The sequence below is a fragment of the Lampetra fluviatilis genome, chromosome 60, assembly GCF_964198595.1.
Source record: "Lampetra fluviatilis chromosome 60, kcLamFluv1.1, whole genome shotgun sequence".
Classification (NCBI taxonomy): Eukaryota; Metazoa; Chordata; class Hyperoartia; order Petromyzontiformes; family Petromyzontidae; genus Lampetra; species Lampetra fluviatilis.
Genome location: NC_136334.1, coordinates 4,916,164 through 4,940,171, shown reverse-complemented (window position 1 = coordinate 4,940,171; position 24,008 = coordinate 4,916,164). Strand labels below are relative to the sequence as shown.

At 53.1% G+C, this 24,008-nt stretch overlaps 1 protein-coding gene across 1 annotated transcript in view; it reads right to left on the bottom strand.

The window, feature by feature from the left end:
* Positions 1-24,008, bottom strand: part of LOC144950934 (tudor domain-containing protein 3-like) — a 261,619-nt gene that overhangs the window by 40,523 nt on the left and 197,088 nt on the right. Inside the window, exons 8-9 of the mRNA XM_078881115.1 lie at positions 19,537-19,698; positions 7,238-7,412 (exon numbers count right to left, since the gene is read on the bottom strand). Of these exons, the coding sequence (XP_078737241.1) occupies positions 7,238-7,412; positions 19,537-19,698 (337 nt within the window). The remainder of the gene's footprint in view (positions 1-7,237; positions 7,413-19,536; positions 19,699-24,008) is intronic.

The following is a 24,008-nucleotide window of genomic DNA, read 5'->3' as shown; positions in this document are numbered from 1 at the left end:
GGCGCGTGTGTTTGACGCGTGTGTTTGGCGCGTGTGTTTGACGCGTGTGTTTGGCGCGTGTGTTTGGCGCGTGTGTTTGGCGCGTGTGTTTGACGCGTGTGTTTGGCGCGTGTGTTTGACGCGTGTGTTTGACGCGTGTGTTTGGCGCGTGTGTTTGACGCGTGTGTTTGGCGCGTGTGTTTGACGCGTGTGTTTGACGCGTGTGTTTGACGCGTGTGTTTGGCGCGTGTGTTTGACGCGTGTGTTTGACGCGTGTGTTTGACGCGTGTGTTTGGCGCGTGTGTTTGACGCGTGTGTTTGGCGCGTGTGTTTGACGCGTGTGTTTGACGCGTGTGTTTGGCGCGTGTGTTTGGCGCGTGTGTTTGACGCGTGTGTTTGACGCGTGTGTTTGGCGCGTGTGTTTGACGCGTGTGTTTGGCGCGTGTGTTTGACGCGTGTGTTTGGCGCGTGTGTTTGGCGCGTGTGTTTGACGCGCGTATTTGACGCGTGTGTTTGGCGCGTGTGTTTGACGCGTGTGTTTGACGCGTGTGTTTGGCGCGTGTGTTTGACGCGTGTGTTTGGCGCGTGTGTTTGACGCGTGTGTTTGGCGCGTGTGTTTGACGCGTGTGTTTGGCGCGTGTGTTTGACGCGTGTGTTTGACGCGTGTGTTTGACGCGTGTGTTTGACGCGTGTGTTTGACGCGTGTGTTTGGCGCGTGTGTTTGGCGCGTGTGTTTGGCGCGTGTGTTTGACGCGTGTGTTTGACGCGTGTGTTTGACGCGTGTGTTTGGCGCGTGTGTTTGGCGCGTGTGTTTGGCGCGTGTGTTTGACGCGTGTGTTTGACGCGTGTGTTTGGCGCGTGTGTTTGGCGCGTGTGTTTGACGCGTGTGTTTGACGCGTGTGTTTGACGCGTGTGTTTGGCGCGTGTGTTTGGCGCGTGTGTTTGGCGCGTGTGTTTGACGCGTGTGTTTGGCGCGTGTGTTTGGCGCGTGTGTTTGACGCGTGTGTTTGACGCGTGTGTTTGACGCGTGTGTTTGACGCGTGTGTTTGGCGCGTGTGTTTGGCGCGTGTGTTTGACGCGTGTGTTTGACGCGTGTGTTTGACGCGTGTGTTTGGCGCGTGTGTTTGGCGCGTGTGTTTGGCGCGCGTATTTGACGCGCGTGTTTGGCGCGTGTGTTTGACGCGCGTGTTTGGCGCGTGTGTTTGACGCGTGTGTTTGACGCGTGTGTTTGACGCGCGTGTTTGACGCGTGTGTTTGACGCGTGTTTGGCGCGTGTGTTTGGCGCGTGTGTTTGACGCGCGTGTTTGGCGCGTGTGTTTGACGCGTGTGTTTGACGCGTGTGTTTGACGCGTGTGTTTGACGCGTGTGTTTGACGCGTGTTTGGCGCGTGTGTTTGACGCGCGTGTTTGACGCGTGTGTTTGACGCGTGTGTTTGGCGCGTGTGTTTGGCGCGTGTGTTTGGCGCGTGTGTTTGGCGCGTGTGTTTGACGCGTGTGTTTGGCGCGTGTGTTTGACGCGTGTGTTTGGCGCGTGTGTTTGGCGCGTGTGTTTGGCGCGTGTGTTTGACGCGTGTGTTTGGCGCGTGTGTTTGACGCGTGTGTTTGACGCGTGTGTTTGGCGCGTGTGTTTGACGCGTGTGTTTGGCGCGTGTGTTTGACGCGTGTGTTTGACGCGTGTGTTTGACGCGTGTGTTTGGCGCGTGTGTTTGACGCGTGTGTTTGACGCGTGTGTTTGACGCGTGTGTTTGGCGCGTGTGTTTGACGCGTGTGTTTGGCGCGTGTGTTTGACGCGTGTGTTTGACGCGTGTGTTTGGCGCGTGTGTTTGACGCGTGTGTTTGACGCGTGTGTTTGGCGCGTGTGTTTGACGCGTGTGTTTGGCGCGTGTGTTTGACGCGTGTGTTTGGCGCGTGTGTTTGGCGCGTGTGTTTGACGCGCGTATTTGACGCGTGTGTTTGGCGCGTGTGTTTGACGCGTGTGTTTGACGCGTGTGTTTGGCGCGTGTGTTTGACGCGTGTGTTTGGCGCGTGTGTTTGACGCGTGTGTTTGGCGCGTGTGTTTGACGCGTGTGTTTGGCGCGTGTGTTTGACGCGTGTGTTTGACGCGTGTGTTTGACGCGTGTGTTTGACGCGTGTGTTTGACGCGTGTGTTTGGCGCGTGTGTTTGGCGCGTGTGTTTGGCGCGTGTGTTTGACGCGTGTGTTTGACGCGTGTGTTTGACGCGTGTGTTTGGCGCGTGTGTTTGGCGCGTGTGTTTGGCGCGTGTGTTTGACGCGTGTGTTTGACGCGTGTGTTTGGCGCGTGTGTTTGGCGCGTGTGTTTGACGCGTGTGTTTGACGCGTGTGTTTGACGCGTGTGTTTGGCGCGTGTGTTTGGCGCGTGTGTTTGGCGCGTGTGTTTGACGCGTGTGTTTGGCGCGTGTGTTTGGCGCGTGTGTTTGACGCGTGTGTTTGACGCGTGTGTTTGACGCGTGTGTTTGACGCGTGTGTTTGGCGCGTGTGTTTGGCGCGTGTGTTTGACGCGTGTGTTTGACGCGTGTGTTTGACGCGTGTGTTTGGCGCGTGTGTTTGGCGCGTGTGTTTGGCGCGCGTATTTGACGCGCGTGTTTGGCGCGTGTGTTTGACGCGCGTGTTTGGCGCGTGTGTTTGACGCGTGTGTTTGACGCGTGTGTTTGACGCGCGTGTTTGACGCGTGTGTTTGACGCGTGTTTGGCGCGTGTGTTTGGCGCGTGTGTTTGACGCGCGTGTTTGGCGCGTGTGTTTGACGCGTGTGTTTGACGCGTGTGTTTGACGCGTGTGTTTGACGCGTGTGTTTGACGCGTGTTTGGCGCGTGTGTTTGACGCGTGTGTTTGACGCGTGTGTTTGACGCGTGTGTTTGACGCGTGTTTGGCGCGTGTGTTTGACGCGTGTGTTTGACGCGTGTGTTTGACGCGTGTGTTTGACGCGTGTGTTTGGCGCGTGTGTTTGACGCGTGTGTTTGACGCGTGTGTTTGACGCGTGTGTTTGACGCGTGTGTTTGACGCGTGTGTTTGACGCGTGTGTTTGACGCGTGTGTTTGACGCGTGTGTTTGACGCGTGTGTTTGACGCGTGTGTTTGACGCGTGTGTTTGACGCGTGTGTTTGGCGCGTGTGTTTGACGCGTGTGTTTGACGCGTGTGTTTGACGCGTGTGTTTGACGCGTGTGTTTGACGCGTGTGTTTGGCGCGCGTGTGTTTGGCGCGTGTGTTTGACGCGTGTGTTTGACGCGCGTGTTTGACGCGCGTATTTGACGCGCGTGTTTGGCGCGTGTGTTTGACGCGTGTGTTTGACGCGCGTGTTTGACGCGCGTGTTTGACGCGTGTGTTTGACGCGTGTGTTTGGCGCGTGTGTTTGACGCGTGTGTTTGACGCGTGTGTTTGACGCGTGTGTTTGACGCGTGTGTTTGACGCGTGTGTTTGACGCGTGTGTTTGACGCGTGTGTTTGACGCGTGTGTTTGACGCGTGTGTTTGACGCGTGTGTTTGACGCGTGTGTTTGACGCGTGTGTTTGACGCGTGTGTTTGACGCGTGTGTTTGACGCGTGTGTTTGACGCGTGTGTTTGACGCGTGTGTTTGACGCGTGTGTTTGACGCGTGTGTTTGACGCGTGTGTTTGACGCGTGTTTGGCGCGTGTGTTTGACGCGTGTGTTTGACGCGTGTGTTTGACGCGTGTGTTTGACGCGTGTGTTTGACGCGTGTGTTTGACGCGTGTGTTTGACGCGTGTGTTTGACGCGTGTGTTTGGCGCGTGTGTTTGACGCGTGTGTTTGACGCGTGTGTTTGACGCGTGTTTGACGCGTGTGTTTGGCGCGTGTGTTTGACGCGTGTGTTTGACGCGTGTGTTTGACGCGTGTGTTTGACGCGTGTGTTTGACGCGTGTGTTTGACGCGTGTGTTTGACGCGTGTGTTTGACGCGTGTTTGACGCGTGTGTTTGGCGCGTGTGTTTGACGCGTGTGTTTGACGCGTGTGTTTGACGCGTGTGTTTGACGCGTGTGTTTGACGCTGCACTACGAAAACCGGCGACCCGAATTCGATTCCCGCTCGCGGTCATCGGCGGTGACGATTTTGTGAACGGGTCCTGGGGCCTCTCCCCTCTCTTAGGTCAACTCAGGCAAATGTGGCCGGGCGTGGTGCTGGCCACCCACCCCCTCGTGTGCCGTGCCGGCATTCGTAGGCGATGCTCGCTAGCAGCGCTTGCCCCGACAGTGTGTTGAGGCTACACGGGGGATCTTTGTCTTTTTTTGTATGTCTGTGCGGTGAGGGGAGCGGTGGTGCAGCGGTTAGCGCGCTGCGCTATGAACCCGGCGATCCGGGTTCGATTCCCGCTCACGGGCCAACACCGGTGACGATTATCTGAACCGGTCCTGGGCCTCCTCTAGGTCGACTCAGCCTTAAATGAATACCTGGTGTGCTGTGTAAACATCGTCACTGGGGAGACAAAGGCGGTCGGGCGTGGTGCTGGCCACCCACCCCCTCGTGTGCCGTGCCGGCCTTCATAGGTGCTCGCTAACAGCACTTGCCCCTACAGTCTGCAAAGGCTATACGGGGGATCTTTGTGTGTGCGTGTGTGTGTGATGTGCATGCGTGTTGGTGCGCGTGTATGAGTGTACGTATGTTGAACTTCTTTCGCACCGTACGTAGCCAACCGTGCTGCCCTACGTAGGTGCCACTCGCTAATGGCACTTGCCCCAAAAGTCATTTTTGAGGCTATACGGGGGACCTTTGTCTTTGATGTGCAGTCGTGCAAATCCGAGCACACTCCAATTCCCAGGCCACGGATAACATCACGGGGGTGGGGGGGGGGATTAACTGAAACAGTCCCGGACCTCCCCTAGGTCGACTCAGCCTTAAATGAGTACCTGATGCGATGTGTAAAATCATCGCCACTGGAGATCACAAGGCAGCCAGGCGTGGCGCTGCCGTCCTTGGCGTTAATCGGTGCTCGCTAAGGGCACTTTGCCCCCAAATAGTCGATTGGAGGCTACATGGGGGATCTTTGTATTTGGCGCGGCTATTGGATTCACGTAAATTTTTTGTTGGGAAATGACCGACGTTTTTATAATTTCCTCCGCTTAACAATTAAATTGCGATAGAGTACGTAAAAATGCTGCAACTTGAATAATTCCATCCGTTGACGTGTTAATAATTGACTCTTAATCATTGTAAATCCCATTCATTTGAATAATTTACAAAAACCCATGTTTCAATATGTAGTCGCTCGGCTCAGAGTTACTTTCAACGGGGGGGGGGGGGGGGCTCAGGAGTTAATCTTCCACGGCTACATTTTTCACGCTAATAATTTAAACCATTGCCTTTTAAAACCTACCTTACATTCGCATTCGCGTTATTGATTAAATATTAATCGCCTCCATGAATAAAATTGTCCCGCGCTTTGAATAATCGGGAGGGGCTCAAGCGCGAGCAAATTGCCCGTCGATTTCGCGGGGAACGTTTTCCTAATTCTAGATTTGAAGCTTTCGTGACTGCAAGGCATCAAATTCTTAGGTTTTTTCGGTAAAGTCACGTAGGTAAAACATCAAAATTAATGAAAATAAAATAAAATAAAAACAAAAATCACGACGTTTCGGAGGCAACACAAGTCTCCGTCAACGTTTTCCTACGCTCGGACCGCGCACAACGCTCTTGTATGAGGCCGTGCGTTGACGACGAATTATCGTGGATTGTTTGGCCGTTTTAAATGTCCAAGTGACTTCACTTGGTGGTGGAGGTGTCGCTTTCGACGAAGAGAAACGCAGGCTCAGTGAGGCTTGGCCTGGTGAAGTGAAAACATTTCTAGATTTGAAGTTTTCGTGACTGCAAAGGGTCCATACTCTTAGTGTTTTTTCGGTAAAGTCACGTAGGTAAAAAAAGAATAAAAATAAAATAATAATAAATGAAAATAAATATTTTTTTTATGTTATTTTTATTATAAAATAATAATAATAATAATGAATTAAACTAAATAAATAAACTTGTAAATGAAAATAAATCTTTTTTTTTACCTACGTGACTTTACCGAAAAAACATTTACGTTTAGAACACAAGAGATCTGTCGGACCGGACTGGTTCTGTGGAATACGAGGTGGTCTGGTGGACCGGACAGGATCTGGGTCACGGCACCACGAGGAGGGAGCAGTCGGCTATTTGGAGTAGATGCCTGCGCAGCGTGACTCACGACCTCCTCTTGATACCAAGATCCAGGATGGTCTTCGCGTCTCGGTGGCAGCCACAACAGTCTGGAACGCCGTCATCCCTCTGCACATTCGCAGCGTCACCTCAATCGCCTCCTTCAAGAGACACTTCAAAACTCACCTCTACAACCACGAGCTTTCGAGCGACTCTGAGCTCGGCTCCGCGCCTCTGAGTTGCGGCCGCTACGTCTGCAAATTTGCGCGCGTTACAAATTGAACTATTGAATTTCGATTTAAAGCTTCTTTCGTGACTGCAGGGATTCATCTTCTTGGTTCTTTCGGTAAAGTCACGTAGAAGGGAAATAATAAAACTTTCTATTATGTTTGATTTTCATTATTTTATTACTTCCCTTCTACGTGACTTTACCGAAAGAACCAAGAAGATGAATCCCTGCAGTCACGAAAGAAGCTTTACATCGAAACTATCGTTTTTGTTCTGCGGGGTTCCTGCTTCTGACAACGCAGCCTGGTACAAAAAAAATTAACCCGTAAAAACAAAGTTTTTCACTATAAATCCTTTATATGCGTGGCGGCTAGAGTCCTCTCGTCCTCTGGCTTGAGATGGCTGCCACCTATGGGTCAGATGATTGCCTGCCACCATTAAGCAATTGGTAATTAAATATTATTTATTTTTTCCTAAAAAGTGTAAAATTTTGGAAATTTTACACTTCTGAGAAGAGAAACTAAAAAAAATTTACCCGTAAAAACAAAGTTTTTCACTATAAATCCTTTATATGCGTGCTATCGGTTTTATTTTATTATTCATTTCTGTTTTTCTTGAGTAAGAGTTTCATTTGTATCACATTGGTATCTTAAATTAAATATAAAAAAAAACATTTCCTAAAAAGTGGGAAATTTTGCAAAAAAATTTTCACGAAAATTGTCACGCACAACGAGTCTGTGTGCAAAACGTCAGCTCGATTGGATCACGGGAAGTGGGTTAAAAAACGACCGAAAGATTTGCACGGTCGTGAGCGCGCAAGCAAGCAAGTGAGTGAGTGAACTTAATATAAAGGATTTAAAAAACGTGTTTTTTTAAGAGATTCCCGCTCACCGGCTCGCGTCGGCGGTTGTGCCACCGCCATCTCGGCAAGCGGCGGTGGCGCCGGGGCGAGCAGGAGAGCGTTCAGGGCGTCCTCCAGGCGGTTGTGGTGGTCCATGAGAGCCGCGCGCGACTCCTCGCGGCTGAAGCCCATCTCCATGATGCGCAGCAGCGAGCGCTCGTCAACCTGGAGCGGGGAGGGGGGCAACGCGGGGGGTGAGGAACCAGCGCCAACACCGCAGCCAACAAACACCTACAGATCTACCACCAACACCACCGCCACCGCCGCCACCACCACCACCATCGCCAACACCACAGCCAACAAACACCTACAGATCTGTCATCACCACCACCACCGCCGCCACCACCGCCGCCACCACCACCGCCGCCACCACCGCCGCCACCACCACCGCCACCACCATCGCCAACACCGCAGCCAACAAACACCTACAGCTCTGCCACCAACATCACCACCACCACAGCCAACAAACACCTACAGCTCCGCCACCAACACCATCACCACCAACCACAACACTGCCACCAACACCGCCGCCAGCAACGCCACTACCGCCACCGCCGACACGACCTACAGCTTACAGCTCCACCGCCAACACCATCACCAGCACCTCCTCCACCACCAGCAATACCACCAACACCATCACCAGCACCATCACTATCACCAACACCTCCACCACCATCACCATCACCAACACCTCCACCACCACCAGCAATACCACCAACACCGCCACCGACACCACCACCAGCACCTCCACCAGCACCTCCACCACCACCACCACCACCAACACCGCTACCAACACCTCCACCACCACCAGCAATACCACCAACACCGCCACCGACACCACCACCACCAACACCGCTACCAACACCTCCACCACCAACACCGCTACCAACACCTCCACCACCACCACCAACACCGCTACCAACACCTCCACCACCACCACCAACACCGCTACCAACACCTCCACCACCACCACCAACACCGCTACCAACACCTCCACCACCACCACCAACACCGCTACCAACACCTCCACCACCACCAGCAATACCACCAACACCACCACCAGCACCACCACCAGCACCACCACCAGCAATACCACCAACACCGCCACCGACACCACCACCACCACCAACACCGCTACCAGCACCTCCACCAGCAATACCACGAACACCGCTAGCGACACCACCACCACCACCACCAACACCGCTACCAGCACCTCCACCACCACCAGCAATACCACCAACACCGCTACCGACACCGCCACCACCACGAACACCGCCACCAACACCACCACCAGCACCACCACCAGCAATACCACCAACACCGCCACCGACACCACCACCACCACCAACACCACCACCAGCACCTCCACCACCACCACCAACATCACCACCACCCCCTACAGCTCCACCACCTATCACGCCACGACGCCACCACCGCCTACACAACGCCAGCGCCTACAGGTCCACATAACTAGCACCCACAGCTCCACAACATCACCACAACCAACACACTACCACCACCCACAGTTACAGAACCACCACCACCTAGAGCCCTACAAAGAAAAAGACAAAGATCCCCCGTATAGCCTTAACAGACTGCAGGGGCAAGTGTTGTTAGCGAGCACCTATGAAGGCCGGAACGGCACACGAGGGGGTGGGTGGGTGGCGAGCACCACGCCTGACCGCCTTTGTCTCCCCAGTGGCGATGTTTTACACACCGCACCAGGTAGTCATTTGAGGCTGAGTCGACCTAGGGGAGGCCCAGGACCGGTTCAGATAATCGTCACCGGTGTTGGCCGTGAGCGGGAATCACCTGCAGGTGAATCAACTTTGTGTTTTTTTCTTCCCCGGGCTGTCAACAACTCAAACACTCTCTAGCAACTCGAATTATCACTGAAACCGCCAAGGATCATTTATTAAAAATGAAAAAACAACAAAGTCTACGCGCTTCCGAGATGTTGCCTTTGTTTTAAACACAGAGTTAACATTTCAAACGACACCGGCGTATGATTCGTCATCAGAGGTCGCAAACGGGTTTTGATTCCTTACCCGTACCCGGCCGCACCAGGGTCGCAAACGGGTACCCGTACCCGTACCCGGCCGTACCTGTACTCTACCCGTACCCGGCCGGGTACGGGTAGCCGTTTGCGACCCTGGTGCGGCCGGGTACGGGTAAGGAATCAAAACCCGTTTGCGACCTCTGGTTGGTGGGTGAGTGAGTGGGTGGGTGGGTGAGTGGGTGAGTGGGTGGGTGGGTGGGTGAGTGGGTGGGTGGGTGGGTGGGTGAGTGGGTGGGTCGGTGGGTGAGTGAGTGGGTGGGTGAGTGAGTGAGTGGGTGGGTGGGTGGGTGGGTGGGTGGGTGGGTGGGTGGGTGAGTGAGTGGGTGAGTGGGTGGGTGAGTGAGTGAGTGGGTGAGTGGGTGGGTGGGTGAGTGGGTGAGTGGGTGGGTGGGTGAGTGGGTGGGTGGGTGAGTGAGTGGGTGGGTGGGTGGGTGAGTGGGTGGGTGGGTGGGTGAGTGGGTGGGTGGGTGGGTGAGTGGGTGGGTGGGTGGGTGGGTGGGTGAGTGAGTGAGTGAGTGGGTGGGTGGGTGGGTGAGTGAGTGAGTGGGTGGGTGAGTGGGTGGGTGGGTGGGTGAGTGAGTGAGTGAGTGGGTGAGTGGGTGGGTGAGTGAGTGAGTGAGTGGGTGAGTGGGTGGGTGAGTGGGTGGGTGGGTGAGTGAGTGGGTGAGTGAGTGGGTGGGTGAGTGGGTGGGTGGGTGAGTGAGTGAGTGGGTGAGTGGGTGGGTGAGTGAGTGAGTGAGTGGGTGGGTGAGTGGGTGGGTGGGTGAGTGAGTGAGTGGGTGAGTGAGTGGGTGGGTGAGTGGGTGGGTGGGTGAGTGAGTGAGTGGGTGAGTGGGTGGGTGAGTGAGTGGGTGAGTGAGTGGGTGGGTGAGTGGGTGGGTGGGTGAGTGAGTGAGTGGGTGAGTGGGTGGGTGAGTGAGTGAGTGAGTGGGTGGGTGAGTGGGTGGGTGGGTGAGTGAGTGGGTGAGTGAGTGGGTGGGTGAGTGGGTGGGTGGGTGAGTGAGTGAGTGGGTGAGTGGGTGGGTGAGTGAGTGGGAGAGTTTGCGACCCTGGTGCGGCCGGGTACGGGTAGGCCGTGAGTCACTGGTGAGTCACCGTTTGTCACTCATTTCCCAACGTCTCGTCTCTTCTCACAATTCAAGTTCCTAGAATCAACCCACCCGCGCCTGCAACGTGGCTTCATCCCAGAGGTCGCAATCGGGTACCCGATACCCGTACCCTACTCGATACCTGGCCGGGTACGGGTAGGGTACGGGTATCGGTTACCCGGTTGCGACCTCTGCTCGTCATCCCTTCTGTACGCGTCCGGGGGCGTTTTCACAGACCTACATCACGATTCGCATCATGGTTCGTTTCGGGACAAGGCCGTCGTGTAGACACGACGCCGGCTAGACCCACAGCTGATGGCGCTGTACGTACCCTCCAGCAACAGATCCGCTCCTTCATTAGAACAAGCCCCATCGATTCCCACACAGGCCACCCGCCCCCCAGCCAAGAGCAACCCTACCCCTAGCGCAACCCTATCGCTACCCCTATCACTACCCCTATCGCTACCCCTACCACTACCCCTATCACTACCCCTAGCGCTACCCTGAGCACTACCCCTATCACTACCCCTATCACTACGACTACCCGTACCACTATCATTACCACTATCACTACCCCTACCACTACCCCTATCACTACCCCTATCACTACCCATACCACTACCCCTATCGCCACCCCTACCACTACCCGAATCACTACTACTATCACTACCACTACCCCTATCGCCACCCCTACCACTACCCGAATCACTACTACTATCACTACCACTACCCCTATCGCCACCCCTACCACTACCCGAATCACTACTACTATCACTACCACTATCACTACCCCTATCGCCACCCCTCCCACTACCCCTATCACTACCCCTATCACTACCACTACCCCTATTGCCACCCCTACCACTACCCCTATCACTACCCCTATCACTACCCCTACCCCTGTCACAACCTCAACCCCTAATTAACCACTCCCGCCTGCCCAGCCGTCACCATAACTACACCACCACCACCGCCACCACCGCCACCGCCGCCACCACCGCCGCGTTTAATAACAACCCCGACTCTTCATTATCTCAGCCACCATCACTCTCTGCACAATTGTTATAATTGCTGCGAATCTCCTTGGAACGCGGCGCTGCTAAAAATATAAAAACACGCGGACACGAGACGCGAGGTTAGAAATCGTCGGGGCAAAAATTGCCAACACCGGTCGCCGCCTTCACTCCACAGCGGCGAATTCTCTCGACTGGCTCTGCCGTCGGGTGGCGGAGGGCTCTCGTGACACAAAAAGGCCGACGTTACACCCCGCACGGACGCAGACACGTCTGAGTCTGCAGGTAGTGTTGAGTCTATGGGCAGTGTTGAGTCTATGGGCAGTGTTGAGTCTATGGGTAGTGTTGAGTCTATGGGCAGTGTTGAGTCTATGGGCAGTGTTGAGTCTATGGGTAGTGTTGAGTCTATGGGCAGTGTTGAGTCTATGGGCAGTGTTGAGTCTATGGGTAGTGTTGAGTCTATGGGTAGTGTTGAGTCTATGGGCAGTGTTGAGTCTATGGGCAGTGTTGAGTCTATGGGCAGTGTTGAGTCTATGGGTAGTGTTGAGTCTATGGGCAGTGTTGAGTCTATGGGCAGTGTTGAGTCTATGGGCAGTGTTGAGTCTATGGGTAGTGTTGAGTCTATGGGCAGTGTTGAGTCTATGGGCAGTGTTGAGTCTATGGGCAGTGTTGAGTCTATGGGTAGTGTTGAGTCTATGGGCAGTGTTGAGTCTATGAGCAGTGTTGAGTCTATGGGTAGTGTTGAGTCTATGGGCAGTGTTGAGTCTATGGGCAGTGTTGAGTCTATGGGTAGTGTTGAGTCTGTGGGCAGTGTTAGTCTATGGGCAGTGTTGAGTCTATGGGTAGTGTTGAGTCTATGGGTAGTGTTGAGTCTGTGGGCAGTGTTAGTCTACGGGCAGTGTTGAGTCTATGGGCAGTGTTGAGTCTATGGGTAGTGTTGAGTCTATGAGCAGTGTTGAGTCTATGGGTAGTGTTGAGTCTATGGGCAGTGTTAGTCTACGGGCAGTGTTGAGTCTATGGGCAGTGTTGAGTCTATGGGCAGTGTTGAGTCTATGAGCAGTGTTGAGTCTATGGGTAGTGTTGAGTCTATGGGCAGTGTTGAGTCTATGGGCAGTGTTGAGTCTATGGGCAGTGTTGAGTCTATGAGCAGTGTTGAGTCTATGGGTAGTGTTGAGTCTATGGGCAGTGTTGAGTCTATGGGTAGTGTTGAGTCTATGGGCAGTGTTGAGTCTATGGGCAGTGTTGAGTCTATGAGCAGTGTTGAGTCTATGGGTAGTGTTGAGTCTATGGGCAGTGTTGAGTCTATGAGCAGTGTTGAGTCTATGAGCAGTGTTGAGTCTATGGGTAGTGTTGAGTCTATGAGCAGTGTTGAGTCTATGAGCAGTGTTGAGTCTATGGGTAGTGTTGAGTCTATGGGCAGTGTTGAGTCTATGGGCAGTGTTGAGTCTATGGGCAGTGTTGAGTCTATGGGCAGTGTTGAGTCTATGGGCAGTGTTGAGTCTATGGGCAGTGTTGAGTCTATGGGCAGTGTTGAGTCTATGGGCAGTGTTGAGTCTATGGGTAGTGTTGAGTCTATGGGTAGTGTTGAGTCTATGGGTAGTGTTGAGTCTATGGGTAGTGTTGAGTCTATGGACAGTGTTGAGTCTATGGGCAGTGTTGAGTCTATGGACAGTGTTGAGTCTATGGGCAGTGTTGAGTCTATGGGCAGTATGTTTGTTGAACTTCTTTCACACCATACATAGCCAACCATGCTAATCAGAGGTGCGATCTGACCGTCAAACAAACCGACCGTGAATCGCATTTTGATTTCCAATCATTAAAAGAAGGCATCTGGGTAATTTTGACAATAGTTTTATTCACTTATTTTAGAGCGTGGTGGGCGAGCGGTGGTGCAGCGGTTAGCGCGCGCCACTACGAACGCTGAGTTTGAGTCACAGCCGTGGTATAGCCGGAACCTTTGGTGTAGCTGTCTCTGCAATCACTTCGATTCGCGATGTTGGATGTACAACCGTGACAGCATTGACGGCGCGATAATCAGCCGATGTTGAGAGCGCCCAAGCACGGCAAACAATTACGGTCTCACATTTTTTCCGCGCATCGGAGGAGCTCTCAAAGCCGCATATCTCAACGACACACTCGCGCAACCGCCGATTGAATCTGGTGAGAAATTGCGATCAGAAGGATAAAACGCACGTGTCTTTTTTTCTCGGGGATGAGTTTAACTAGCGGAGTAAAAAAAAATAAAAAAAATCGAATGTCAGTAAGATTAAGTGTAAAAAAAATATATATATAGATTTTTATAAAACTACGGAGATTATTATCCCAAAAAAATTTTATCTTTTTTTTCTTGGGGGGGGGGGGGGGGGGGGTCCGCTTTTAAAAATGCGAGCTTTAAATCCAGCGGTTCTGAACGCCAAGTGTTTGCAAGAAGGAGGCTGCGGTTTCCAGTTCTACACACGTCGCTGCCGCTTCGAGGATTTCCAATCGGGGGGGGGGGGGGGGAGACGGGACTTATCATTCGTATGGCGGGGAAGAAGGAAGAGCGGGGAAGAAGGAAGAGAGGGAAAAATGAGACGTCATGTGACTGGGTTACCGCTGCAAGATCCGTCCGGTGCTCGCCAGAGGTCGCAACCGGGTACCCGATACCCGTATCCTACCCTGCTTGATACAGCAATCGTGCTGTAACAGTTCCACCTGAAGACGGAAGCTTGTGTTGCCTCCGAAACGTCGTGATTTTTATTTTATTTTACTTTTATTGATTTGAATTTTTTACCTACGTGACTTTACCGAAAAAACCTAAGAATATGAATCCTTGCAGTCACGAAAGCTTCAAATCTACAGTTGAGTTTATATTGTTAATCACGCGCGTAGCACCGATGCCAAAACGCGGCGGCGGAAACGCCACTGGCCATCTGCGAAGAAGATCTTCACAGCTCATTGGATCGCTCCCGTCTTATAGAAATTAAAAAGGTTCCGGATAAAGATTCCGATGCCGAATCGTTTGCATGGCAGCTGCGCGGGATTTAAGAGGCTTCTGAGAAGAGAAACTAAAAAAAATTAAGCCGTAAAAACAAAGTTTTTACTATAAATCCTTTATGTGCGTGGCATCGGTACACCACCACCACCGCCACCACCGCCACCACCGCGTTTCTGTTTTTCTTGAGTAAGAGTTTCATTTTTATCACATTGGTATTTTAAATTAAATATGAAATTTTTTTTTCCTAAAAAGTGGAAAATTTTGGAAAAATTTTTTTTTTCACGAAAATTAATTGTCACGCACAACGAGTCTGTGTGCAAAATGTCAGCTCGATTGGATCACGGGAAGTGGGTTAAAAAACGACCGAAAGATTTGCACGGTCGTAGGCGCGCAAGCAAGCGCGCAAGCGAACTTAATATAAAGGATTTGAAAAAAATTGTTTAAGATTCGGCACGAGATATCCGAGTCTGTCGAGGGGACGTCTGTGTTTGTGTTGTCGCGTGCTGCTGTGACGTCTAACCGCCACCTCGGGAGGTTAGCGCCATGGCGCCCGGGGTCTGTCTCGCGACCTTCACCCCAGCGGCGAGCCTTCCAACGCGTCGTGCGAAAAGCGCGACGCGGTGGCGATGTCACCGTCGCCGTGGTGCTTGCGTGCGTATGATACGGCACGTGCTTGTATGTGTAGGGGTATTACGACTGCAGGTATTGCGGTCTATGCAAACATGACTCCTTGTAAAAAGGTGTCAGTTTTGTTGCCAGATAGAAGGGTAAAAAACCAATTATCATATTTTTACTGGCAAATGAGGTTCCCATAGTGTAGATGCTTGCCCCGAGCTCTCACACTCTGATGGTGCGTTGTCTTTGAGTTGTGCGCCTTTTGGCGTCATCTGGTCCAACCCATGTGAGACTAGGCTCTAAGGAAAGGTGTCTCGGGTGTGGACCAATCAACTTCAAGGACAGTGCATACATTATCAGAGTTGTGTTTTTTGTTTGCATTACGACTGCAGGTATTGCGGTCTATGCAAACATGACTCCTTGTAAAAAGGTGTCAGTTTTGTTGCCAGATAGAAGGGTAAAATACCAATTATCATATTTTTACTGGCAAATGAGGTTCCCATAGTGTGTAGGGGTTGTTACGGGGAGAAAGGCGGAGAGAAACACATCCACGTCCGCATCGGTTAACCCTGGGGGGGGGCATGCGCTGTGATCACCCACAGCCCCCCACCCCTCGGAGAGGATTCCTATAAAAGGCGGGGGGAGCCAGAGTGCTCGGGGGTCAGTGTGTTAGAAGCTTCACCAGTGAAGACTGAAGACCGGCAGAATAGGCCCTGGGACTCCCCTGACTCGCTGTCCTTGTCAGGGCCGAGCAGGGCAAGCCAGTGGCGTGGCCACAAGAGATCCTGGACCGCATCTTCTTGGTTCTTTCGGTAAAGTCACGTAGAATGGAAATAATAAAATAATAAAAATTAAACATAATAAAATAATAAAAATAAAACATGATAAAATAATAAAAATAAAACATAATAAAATTTCCATTTAAAGCTTTCGTGACTGCAGGGATTCATCTTCTTGGTTCTTTCGGTAAAGTCACATAGAATGGAAATAATAAAATGATAAAAATAAAACATAATAAAATAATTCTCACGACGTTTCGGCCACAACGCAAGCAGCCGTCCTCAGGTGAAGAACAGGTCTGTCGAGAAGAATAGGTCTGTCAAGAAGACAGAGTCTGAATGACTTCATTCAGACTCTGTCTTCTCGACAGACCTGTTCTTCACCTGAGGACGGCTGCTTGCAGTGTGGCCGAAACGTCGTGAGAATTATTGTATTATGTTTTATTTTTAATTATTTTATTTTTTCCATTCTACGTGACTTTACCGAAAGAACCAAGAAGATGAATCCCGGCAGTCACGAAAGCTTTAAATCAAAATTTTTTTATGTTTAATTTTGATTATTCTATTACTTCCCTTCTACGTGACTTTACCGAAAGAACCAAGGAGATGAATCCCTGCAGTCACGAAAGCTTCAGGAGCGCTGCACGGCCTGGTTAGCTGGGTGCCGGGATCCGTGCCAACCAGGGCCGGATCAGAGAGCCTCCCCTAGCACTCGTAGCTGAGGACTGGGAATAGGACAGTCAGGGAATAGTGCTAGGGGTGTTTCCCGTTGAGTACGGGTGAAGGGGCCGTTACCCCTTCAAGTGTTGTTACCGCCGTTTGGTAAAATAAAAGAGGGTGTCTCTACTGCGTCGTCTGACTCTCTGAGAACTCACTACACGTGTACGTGTGTCTGTGTGTGTGTGTGCGCGGTGGTGCGGGGAGCGGTGGTGCAGCGGCTAGCGGCAACGCTGCACGGGGAACCCGGCGACCCGAGTTCGATTCCCGCTCACGGCCAACATCTGAACCGACCCTTAGGTAGACTCAGCCTCAAATGAGTACCTGGCGCGGTGTGTAAGCATCGTCACTGGGGAGACAAAGGCGGCCGGGCGTGGTGCTGGCCACCCACCCCCCTCGCGTGCCGTGCCGGCCTTCATAGGTGCTACTCGCTAACAGCACTTGCGGCAAACCGTACGGCGTGGAAACAAACCGGGCTCGGCAATCACCGCGCGAGATCGCCGGGTTCTCGGCGCAAGAACGTGGCGTTGGGCTCGCGGTACGCGTGAGAACATCGCTCTCGGCCGTGTAGGTATTGACAGGGATATTAATGCGTTCTAGATTTGAAGCTTTCGTGACTGCAAGGATTCACATTCTTAGGTTTTTTTTTCGGTAAAGTCACGTAGGTAAAAAATTTTAATTAATAAAAGTAAAATAAAAATCACGACGTTTCGGAGGCAACACAAGCTTCCGTCTTCAGGTGGAACCGATACAGCACGATAGCTGTATCAAGTGAAGTGGTATCAAGTAAGAAAAAAGTATCGTGGCTGTGACGGTTCCACCTGAAGACGGAAGCTTGTGTTGCCTCCGAAACGTCGTGATTTTTATTTAACTTTTATTAATTACATTTTTTTACCTACGTGACTTCACCGAAAAAACCTAAGCATAGTAATGCGATTGCACGGTCTTGACACCACCCCACCCCGAGAGAGACCTTTTCCACGGAGCTGATCGCTTAAAATGACCACTGCTTTGTCACGGGTAAGAAACGCCTGCCATGCGACCGTTCAATCCACCCACCCCGCCCCGCCTCTTAATGAGCTTTTAGGGACAACCGTGTCCCCCCGCCGATCCATACGCGAGTGAGTGTACGCAGATTAGTATATGAGTGAGCGAGAGTGCGCGTGTGTGCGCGTGTGTGTGTGTGCGTGTGTCTCTGAGGTCATGTATCGGTTGGCTACACGACCGTAACGGGTCTGCGCTGCGCTACGAACCCGGCGTCTGCGCTGCGCTACGAACCCGGCGACCCGGGTTCGTTTCCCGCTCACGGCCACCATCACCAGCGACGATTATCCGAACCGGTCCTGGGCCTCCCCTAGGTCGACGCAGCCTAAAATGAGTACCTGGTGCGGTGTGTAGTAAACATCGCCACTGGGGAGACAAAGGCGGCCGGGCGTGGTGCTGGCCGCGCTTCCCCTCGTGTACCGTTCCAGCCTTCATAGGTGCTCGCTAACAGCACTTGCCCCAACAGTCTGTTAAGGCTATACGGGGGATCTTTGTCTTTATCTTTGTGTCTCTGAGGTCATGTATCGGTTGGCTACACGACCGTAAGGGGTCTGCGCTGCGCTACGAACCCGGCGACCCGGGTTCGATTCCCGCTCACGGCCACCATCACCAGTGACAATTATCCGAACCGGTCCTGGGCCTCCCCTAGGTCGACTCAGCTGCAAACGAGTACCTGGTGCGGTGTGTAAACGTCGCCGATGGGGAAGCAAAGGCGGCCGGGCGTGGTGTTGGACGCCCACCCCATCGTGTGCCGTGCCGGCCTTCACAGGTGCTCGCTAACAGCACTTGCCCCTACAGTCTGTTGAGGCTGCACGGGAGATATTTGCCTTCGCATGTGTGAGCAACAACGGAGGGCGGAGGAGCGACGCTCACAACAACGAGCGGAGCGCCGGGCGGCTAAAGCACGGCGAGTTGGCACAGTAGGGGGCACAGGTGGTGCATCAGCCAGTCATCTCGGTCATCTCAGTCAGTCGATCGATGGCACCTGCTGGATCTGTCCCGTGACCTCCTGCCAGCGGACGTCCGACACTTCACGTGGCCTCAACGTGCACCTAGCCTGGCACAAGCGCCGTGGTGACGTCGCCGTTACTTAGTGGCGAATGGCCGGGTATTGGTATTGGGTGGGTGTGTGTGAGTGAGTGTGTGGGTGATTGTGTGTGTGGGTGATTGTGTGGGTGTGCGTGTGTGTGGGTGATTGTGTGGGTGTGGGTGAGTGTGTGGGTGATTGTGTGGGTGTGTGGGAGATTGTGTGGGTGTGGTTGAGTGTGGGTGTGTGTGATGTGGAGCTGAGTGGACTTGCCGATGACTGGTACCAGCGGTGAAGGACGCTACTGGGCAGTTGGAGGCAGTCGCCCTCCAGCAACAACGGAGGGCGGAGGAGCGACGCTCACAACAACGAGCAGAGCGCCGGGTGGCTAAAGCACAGCAAGTTGGTACAGTAGGGGGCACAGGTGGTGCATCAGCCAGTCATCTCGGTCATCTCGGTCAGTCGACCCGTGGCACCTGCTGGGTCTGCCCCGTGACCTCCTGCCAGCGGGCGTTCGACACTTCACGTGGCCTCAAGGTGCACTTGGCCTGGCACAAGCGTCGTGGTGACGTCACCGCCACTTAGTGGCGAATGGCGGTGGTTGTTGTTGTTGTGTGTGAGTGTGGATGTGTGTGTGGATGTGTGTGTGGATGTGTGGATGTGTGTGTGGGTGTGTGGGTGATTGTGTGGGTGGGTGTGTGGCACCTGGGTCTGTCCCGAGACCTCCTTCCAGCAGCGAGAACCTTCGACACTTCACGCGGCCTCCAAGTGCACATGGCCTGGCACAAGCGTCGTGGTGACGTCACCCCCACTTAGTGGCAAACGGCGGTTGTTGTTGTTGTTGTGGTTGTTGTGCGTTGCTGGGTGGGTGGTACCAGCTCTCTGATAGACGTCACCCCCACTAAGTGGCGGTTGTTGTGGTTATTGTTGTTGTTGTTGACTGCGTGCGTTGCGAGGCAGGGAGCGGTACCAGCTCTCTGTAGATGCCGTCTGCCCGCGCGTCGCTCCGGGATCCGCGCTCCTCACGCTGCTGCTGCTGGCGGCCAGCGGGTTCCCGTGGGGGTCGGCTGGCGTGGGACCCCCCGCTCAGCAAGTTCCCGCCGGCGCTGCCAACTCCTCCGAAGGTCCGCGCCTGCGGGCACGCGGACAAAGATCCCACATCAAATACTCGCCGCAGTGTGGGCTATGAGCAGAATGCTGTGGCCCTCTTTGAGGTGGTTCGGCAAACGTCCGTTGTTGGGGCCTGTCGATTTAGGATGCGCCCAGCTGGTGTATTGAGATAGAAGCAAGTAAGAGGGAGAAGAAAAACACGCGAAAAGGCAACAGCAGAAACAAGAACAAAAAAGCAAAACGAAAAACAACTTTTAAAAAGAACTAAAAAACAAAAACTAAAAAAACAACAACAAAAAACAACTTTTAAAAAGAACTAAAAACAACAACAACAAAAAAACAACAACAAAAACTAAAAAAACAACAACACAAAAACAACAACAAAATCTAAAAAAACAACAACAAAAAAGCAAAACAAAAAACAACTTTTAAAAAGAACTAAAAAACAACAACAAAAAAACAAACAAAAAACTTTTTAAAAGAACTAAAAAACAACAACAAAAACTAAAAAAACAACAACACAAAAACAACAACAAAATATAAAAAAACAACAACAAAAAAACAAAACAAAAAACAACTTTTAAAAAGAACTAAAAAACAACAACCACAAAAAAACAAACAAAAAACGTTTTAAAAGAACTAAAAAACAACAACAAAAACTAAAAAAATAACAACAGGTTCGGATGAATCGCGAGCGGGAATCGGGTCGCCGGGTTCGTAGCGCGGCGCTGCTCCGCAAAACCAAAGATCACCCGCGTAGCCTCCACAGACTGTCGGGGCAAGTGCTGTTAGCGAGTAGCAGCACCTGTGAAGGCCGGCACGGCACACGAGGGGGTGGGTGGCCAGCACCGCGCCCGGCCGCCTTTGTCTCCCCAGCGGCGATGTTTACACACCGCACCGGGTACTGACTTTGAGGCTGAGGTGACCTAGAAGCAGGCCCGGGACCGGTTCAGATAATCGTCGCCGGTGTTGGCCGTGAGCGGGAATCGAACCGCACACATTCCCAATCGCGCGCACACACGCGCGCACACACACAACCAAATGCACGTACAGCAACACACACACGCACACACGCACGCACGCACAGGCCAAAGATGTCCTGTTTATCCATCGGAGCTGAATTAAGCGCGAAAAAAAATCCAAATTGTACACAGTGTTCGTTGTTGTCGGTGTGTATTCCTCGGTGACCCGAGACATCGCAGGTAGGAGACTGTGCGACGAGCCCAATGTCTCCCTCGCTGGCACGGCGCACGTGACACATTGAGAAACCTTCAAATCCCCAGCGCAACAAGGGAACACCTCCAAATGCATTGTTTCACTCTAATTAAAGATAAAGGTGCCGGAAGACGCAATTTAAAGGTGGCATCATCATTTGCGTCGGGGTTTTTCGGCGCAGAAATTATCGCGCTAACACGCCGGATCTCGGGAGGGGGCCCGGGAGATCAAAATACATCTCTACGTAGATACAGACAAAGATCACCCGTGTAGCCTTCACGCACTGTCGGGGCAAGTGCTGTTAGCGAGCACCTGTGAAGGCCGGCACGGCACACGAGGGGGTGGGGGTGGCCAGCACCACGCCCGGCCGCCTTTGTCTCCCCAGTGGCGATGTTTACACACCCGCGCCCGGGTTCTCGTTTGAGGCTGAGTCGACCTAGGGGAGGCGCAGGACCGGTTCAGATAGTCGTCACCGGTGTTGGCCGTGAGCGGGAATCAAACTCGGGTCGCCGGGTTCGATTCCCGCTGCACTATCGCACCAATGCCAATACCCGCGATGCGCCACCAAGTGACGGTTACGTCACCAGGGCAGCGGTGCCAGGCTAGGTTCCCGAGTTTGTGGCCACGTGAAGTGTCGAAGGCTCTTGCTGCTGGCAAGGAGGTCACGGGGCAGACCCAGGTGCCACGGGTCGGCTGACCGAGATGACTGGCAGATGCACCAGCTGTGCCCTCTACTTGTGCCGACTCGCTCAATTTTATTCGCTAGGCGCTCCGCTCGTTGTTGTGGACGTCGCTCCCCCCTCCGTTGTTGTTGGAGGGCGACTACCTCCAACTGATCAGTAGCGTCCTTCACCACCGCCACACACACACATGTACAACGCACACACATGCAGAGACAAACAGTGCAGTCCTTGCAAGCTATGTAAAGGGTGCTTTAAACAAAATGTTAACACTCGTATGCGACTATCGTTTTTAACGGAAGAACGGATAATACACAGTCACATGAGAATAGCTTCAAGAAAGTCAAAGAATCTACACTCGTTCGCCATCCTTGTCAACGCGTGCCTGGAATCTTCTCCAGGTGGTATCGTTGCAAATTCTCCAAAGTGTTCACATTTTTTTGAAGCACTCCGTATACAGTAATCCCTCGCCACTTCGCGGTTCAAGTTTCGCGGCCTCAGTGCATCGCGGATTTTTCGAACTGATTTAAAGGGCTCATTATACCTGTGCAGTAACACCATCATCATCATCATTCATCATCACAATCATCGAACTGCACAGGTCTGTCATCGTCGTCATTGTCATCGTCATCGTCGTCATTACTGGAGTCAAGTCTCAAGATACTACTGTCATTGGTGAGTGTAGAAAACCATAATACGTATCGTATGAGAGAGAGAGAGAATGTATAATATTAAGGTTTTATAATTAAATAGATTTAAGTAAAATATATATATATAAAGAATAAATATACATATTTTAAACATTCTGGTACCCACACACACATATACGGAAATTCCTAGGGGGGCCAATAATCCTACTGCGCGGATTTTCACCTATCGCGAGAGGTTCCGGTCCCCATTAACCGCGATGAACGAGGGATCACTGTAGATGAAAACAAGTACATGGCTCCAGACCATCAAAGTAGGTCACGGGTAGAGGAGGCCAGGCTCCACACGCCCACTGGACAGAGTAGAACGCTGCGCTATCGAATTTTAACGGCGCTGTATTTCGGAACAACCGTATTAAACTCGTGCCACAGCCATCACGCCATGAGACGCGGGGAGGGGGAGAGGTTAATCTGACATTGGGAACAAGTCGCGGCAAAACGGTGGGAAAATAAACATATAAACAAGTAACGGCTTTACCCCTTCTGCCCAATAACACGGTGGTGAGTGAAGACGCTCAAAGGCCATTTCCGCCACGCTAAAGCGGGCCCACATGAACGCACGAAGGACATCTTTGGCAGCGGAGGTAGCCAACCGCGGCTAATCGACGGTGCAGGGGGGGGGAGGGGACAAACTAAAACGTAAAAACTGCTCGAAAGAAACGAGGAGTCAAACAATCTCGATTCAAAAGTGCCTGGCTCTCGGCGGCTTCTCAATATCGGAAGAACGTTCCAGACGGCCGTGGAAGCAAGGCCCATGCCTCGCTCAGACTGGATGCCCCGCGGCAATCAAATTGACAATTTAATTTGGGGCTGGGAAGAGCTACATTAAGTATGAAGCCAAATCTGACGTGATGTTCATTACGCAAATCATCTTCATAAAACACATTGTCCTGCGGAGGGAGCTGGTAGGAACGTTGGGTTGCTCGGTCAATGGCCTGCAGGGTCAACGGCGGCGTGGGTGTATTCCGCAAATATGCCCGACTGTGAGGGCGGGCACAAGCCGGCGTGAGTAGGTTAAACGTTGAGTTTTATAAGGGCACCACGGGGTGACTAGCCCCTCCCCACTCAGCCCCACCCCCCACCCAGCCCCTCCCCACCCTCCCCACCCAGCCCCTCCCCACCCTCCCCACCCAGCCCCTCCCCACCCTCCCCTCCCCACCCAGCACCACCCCCCACCCAGCCCCACCCTCCCTACCCAGCCCCTCCCCACCCTCCCCACCCAGCCCCTCCCCACCCTCCCCACCCAGCCCCACCCCCCACCCAGCCCCTCCCCACCCTCCCCACCCAGCCCCTCCCCACCCTCCCCACCCAGCCCCTCCCCACCCTCCCCTCCCCACCCAGCACCACCCCCCACCCAGCCCCACCCTCCCTACCCAGCCCCTCCCCACCCTCCCCACCCAGCCCTCCCCTCCCCACCCAGCCCCACTCTCCCCACCCAGCCCCACCCCTCCCACCTCCCACCTCCCACCCAGCCCCACCCTCCCCACCCAGCCACTCCCAACCCAGCCCCTCCCCACCCAGCCCCACCCTTCCCACCTCCCACCCAGCCCCACCCTCCCCACCCAGCCCCACCCCTCCCACCTCCCACCCAGCCCCACCCTCCCCACCCAGCCCCTCCCGACCCAGCCCCACCCCTCCGCGCGGAGAGGGGGTGGCGGGGGTGGCGGTGGCGGAGAAGAGAGAGAACCGCGAATTGAAACGGGATTTCGATTTGTTTCCGAAGGGCGCCT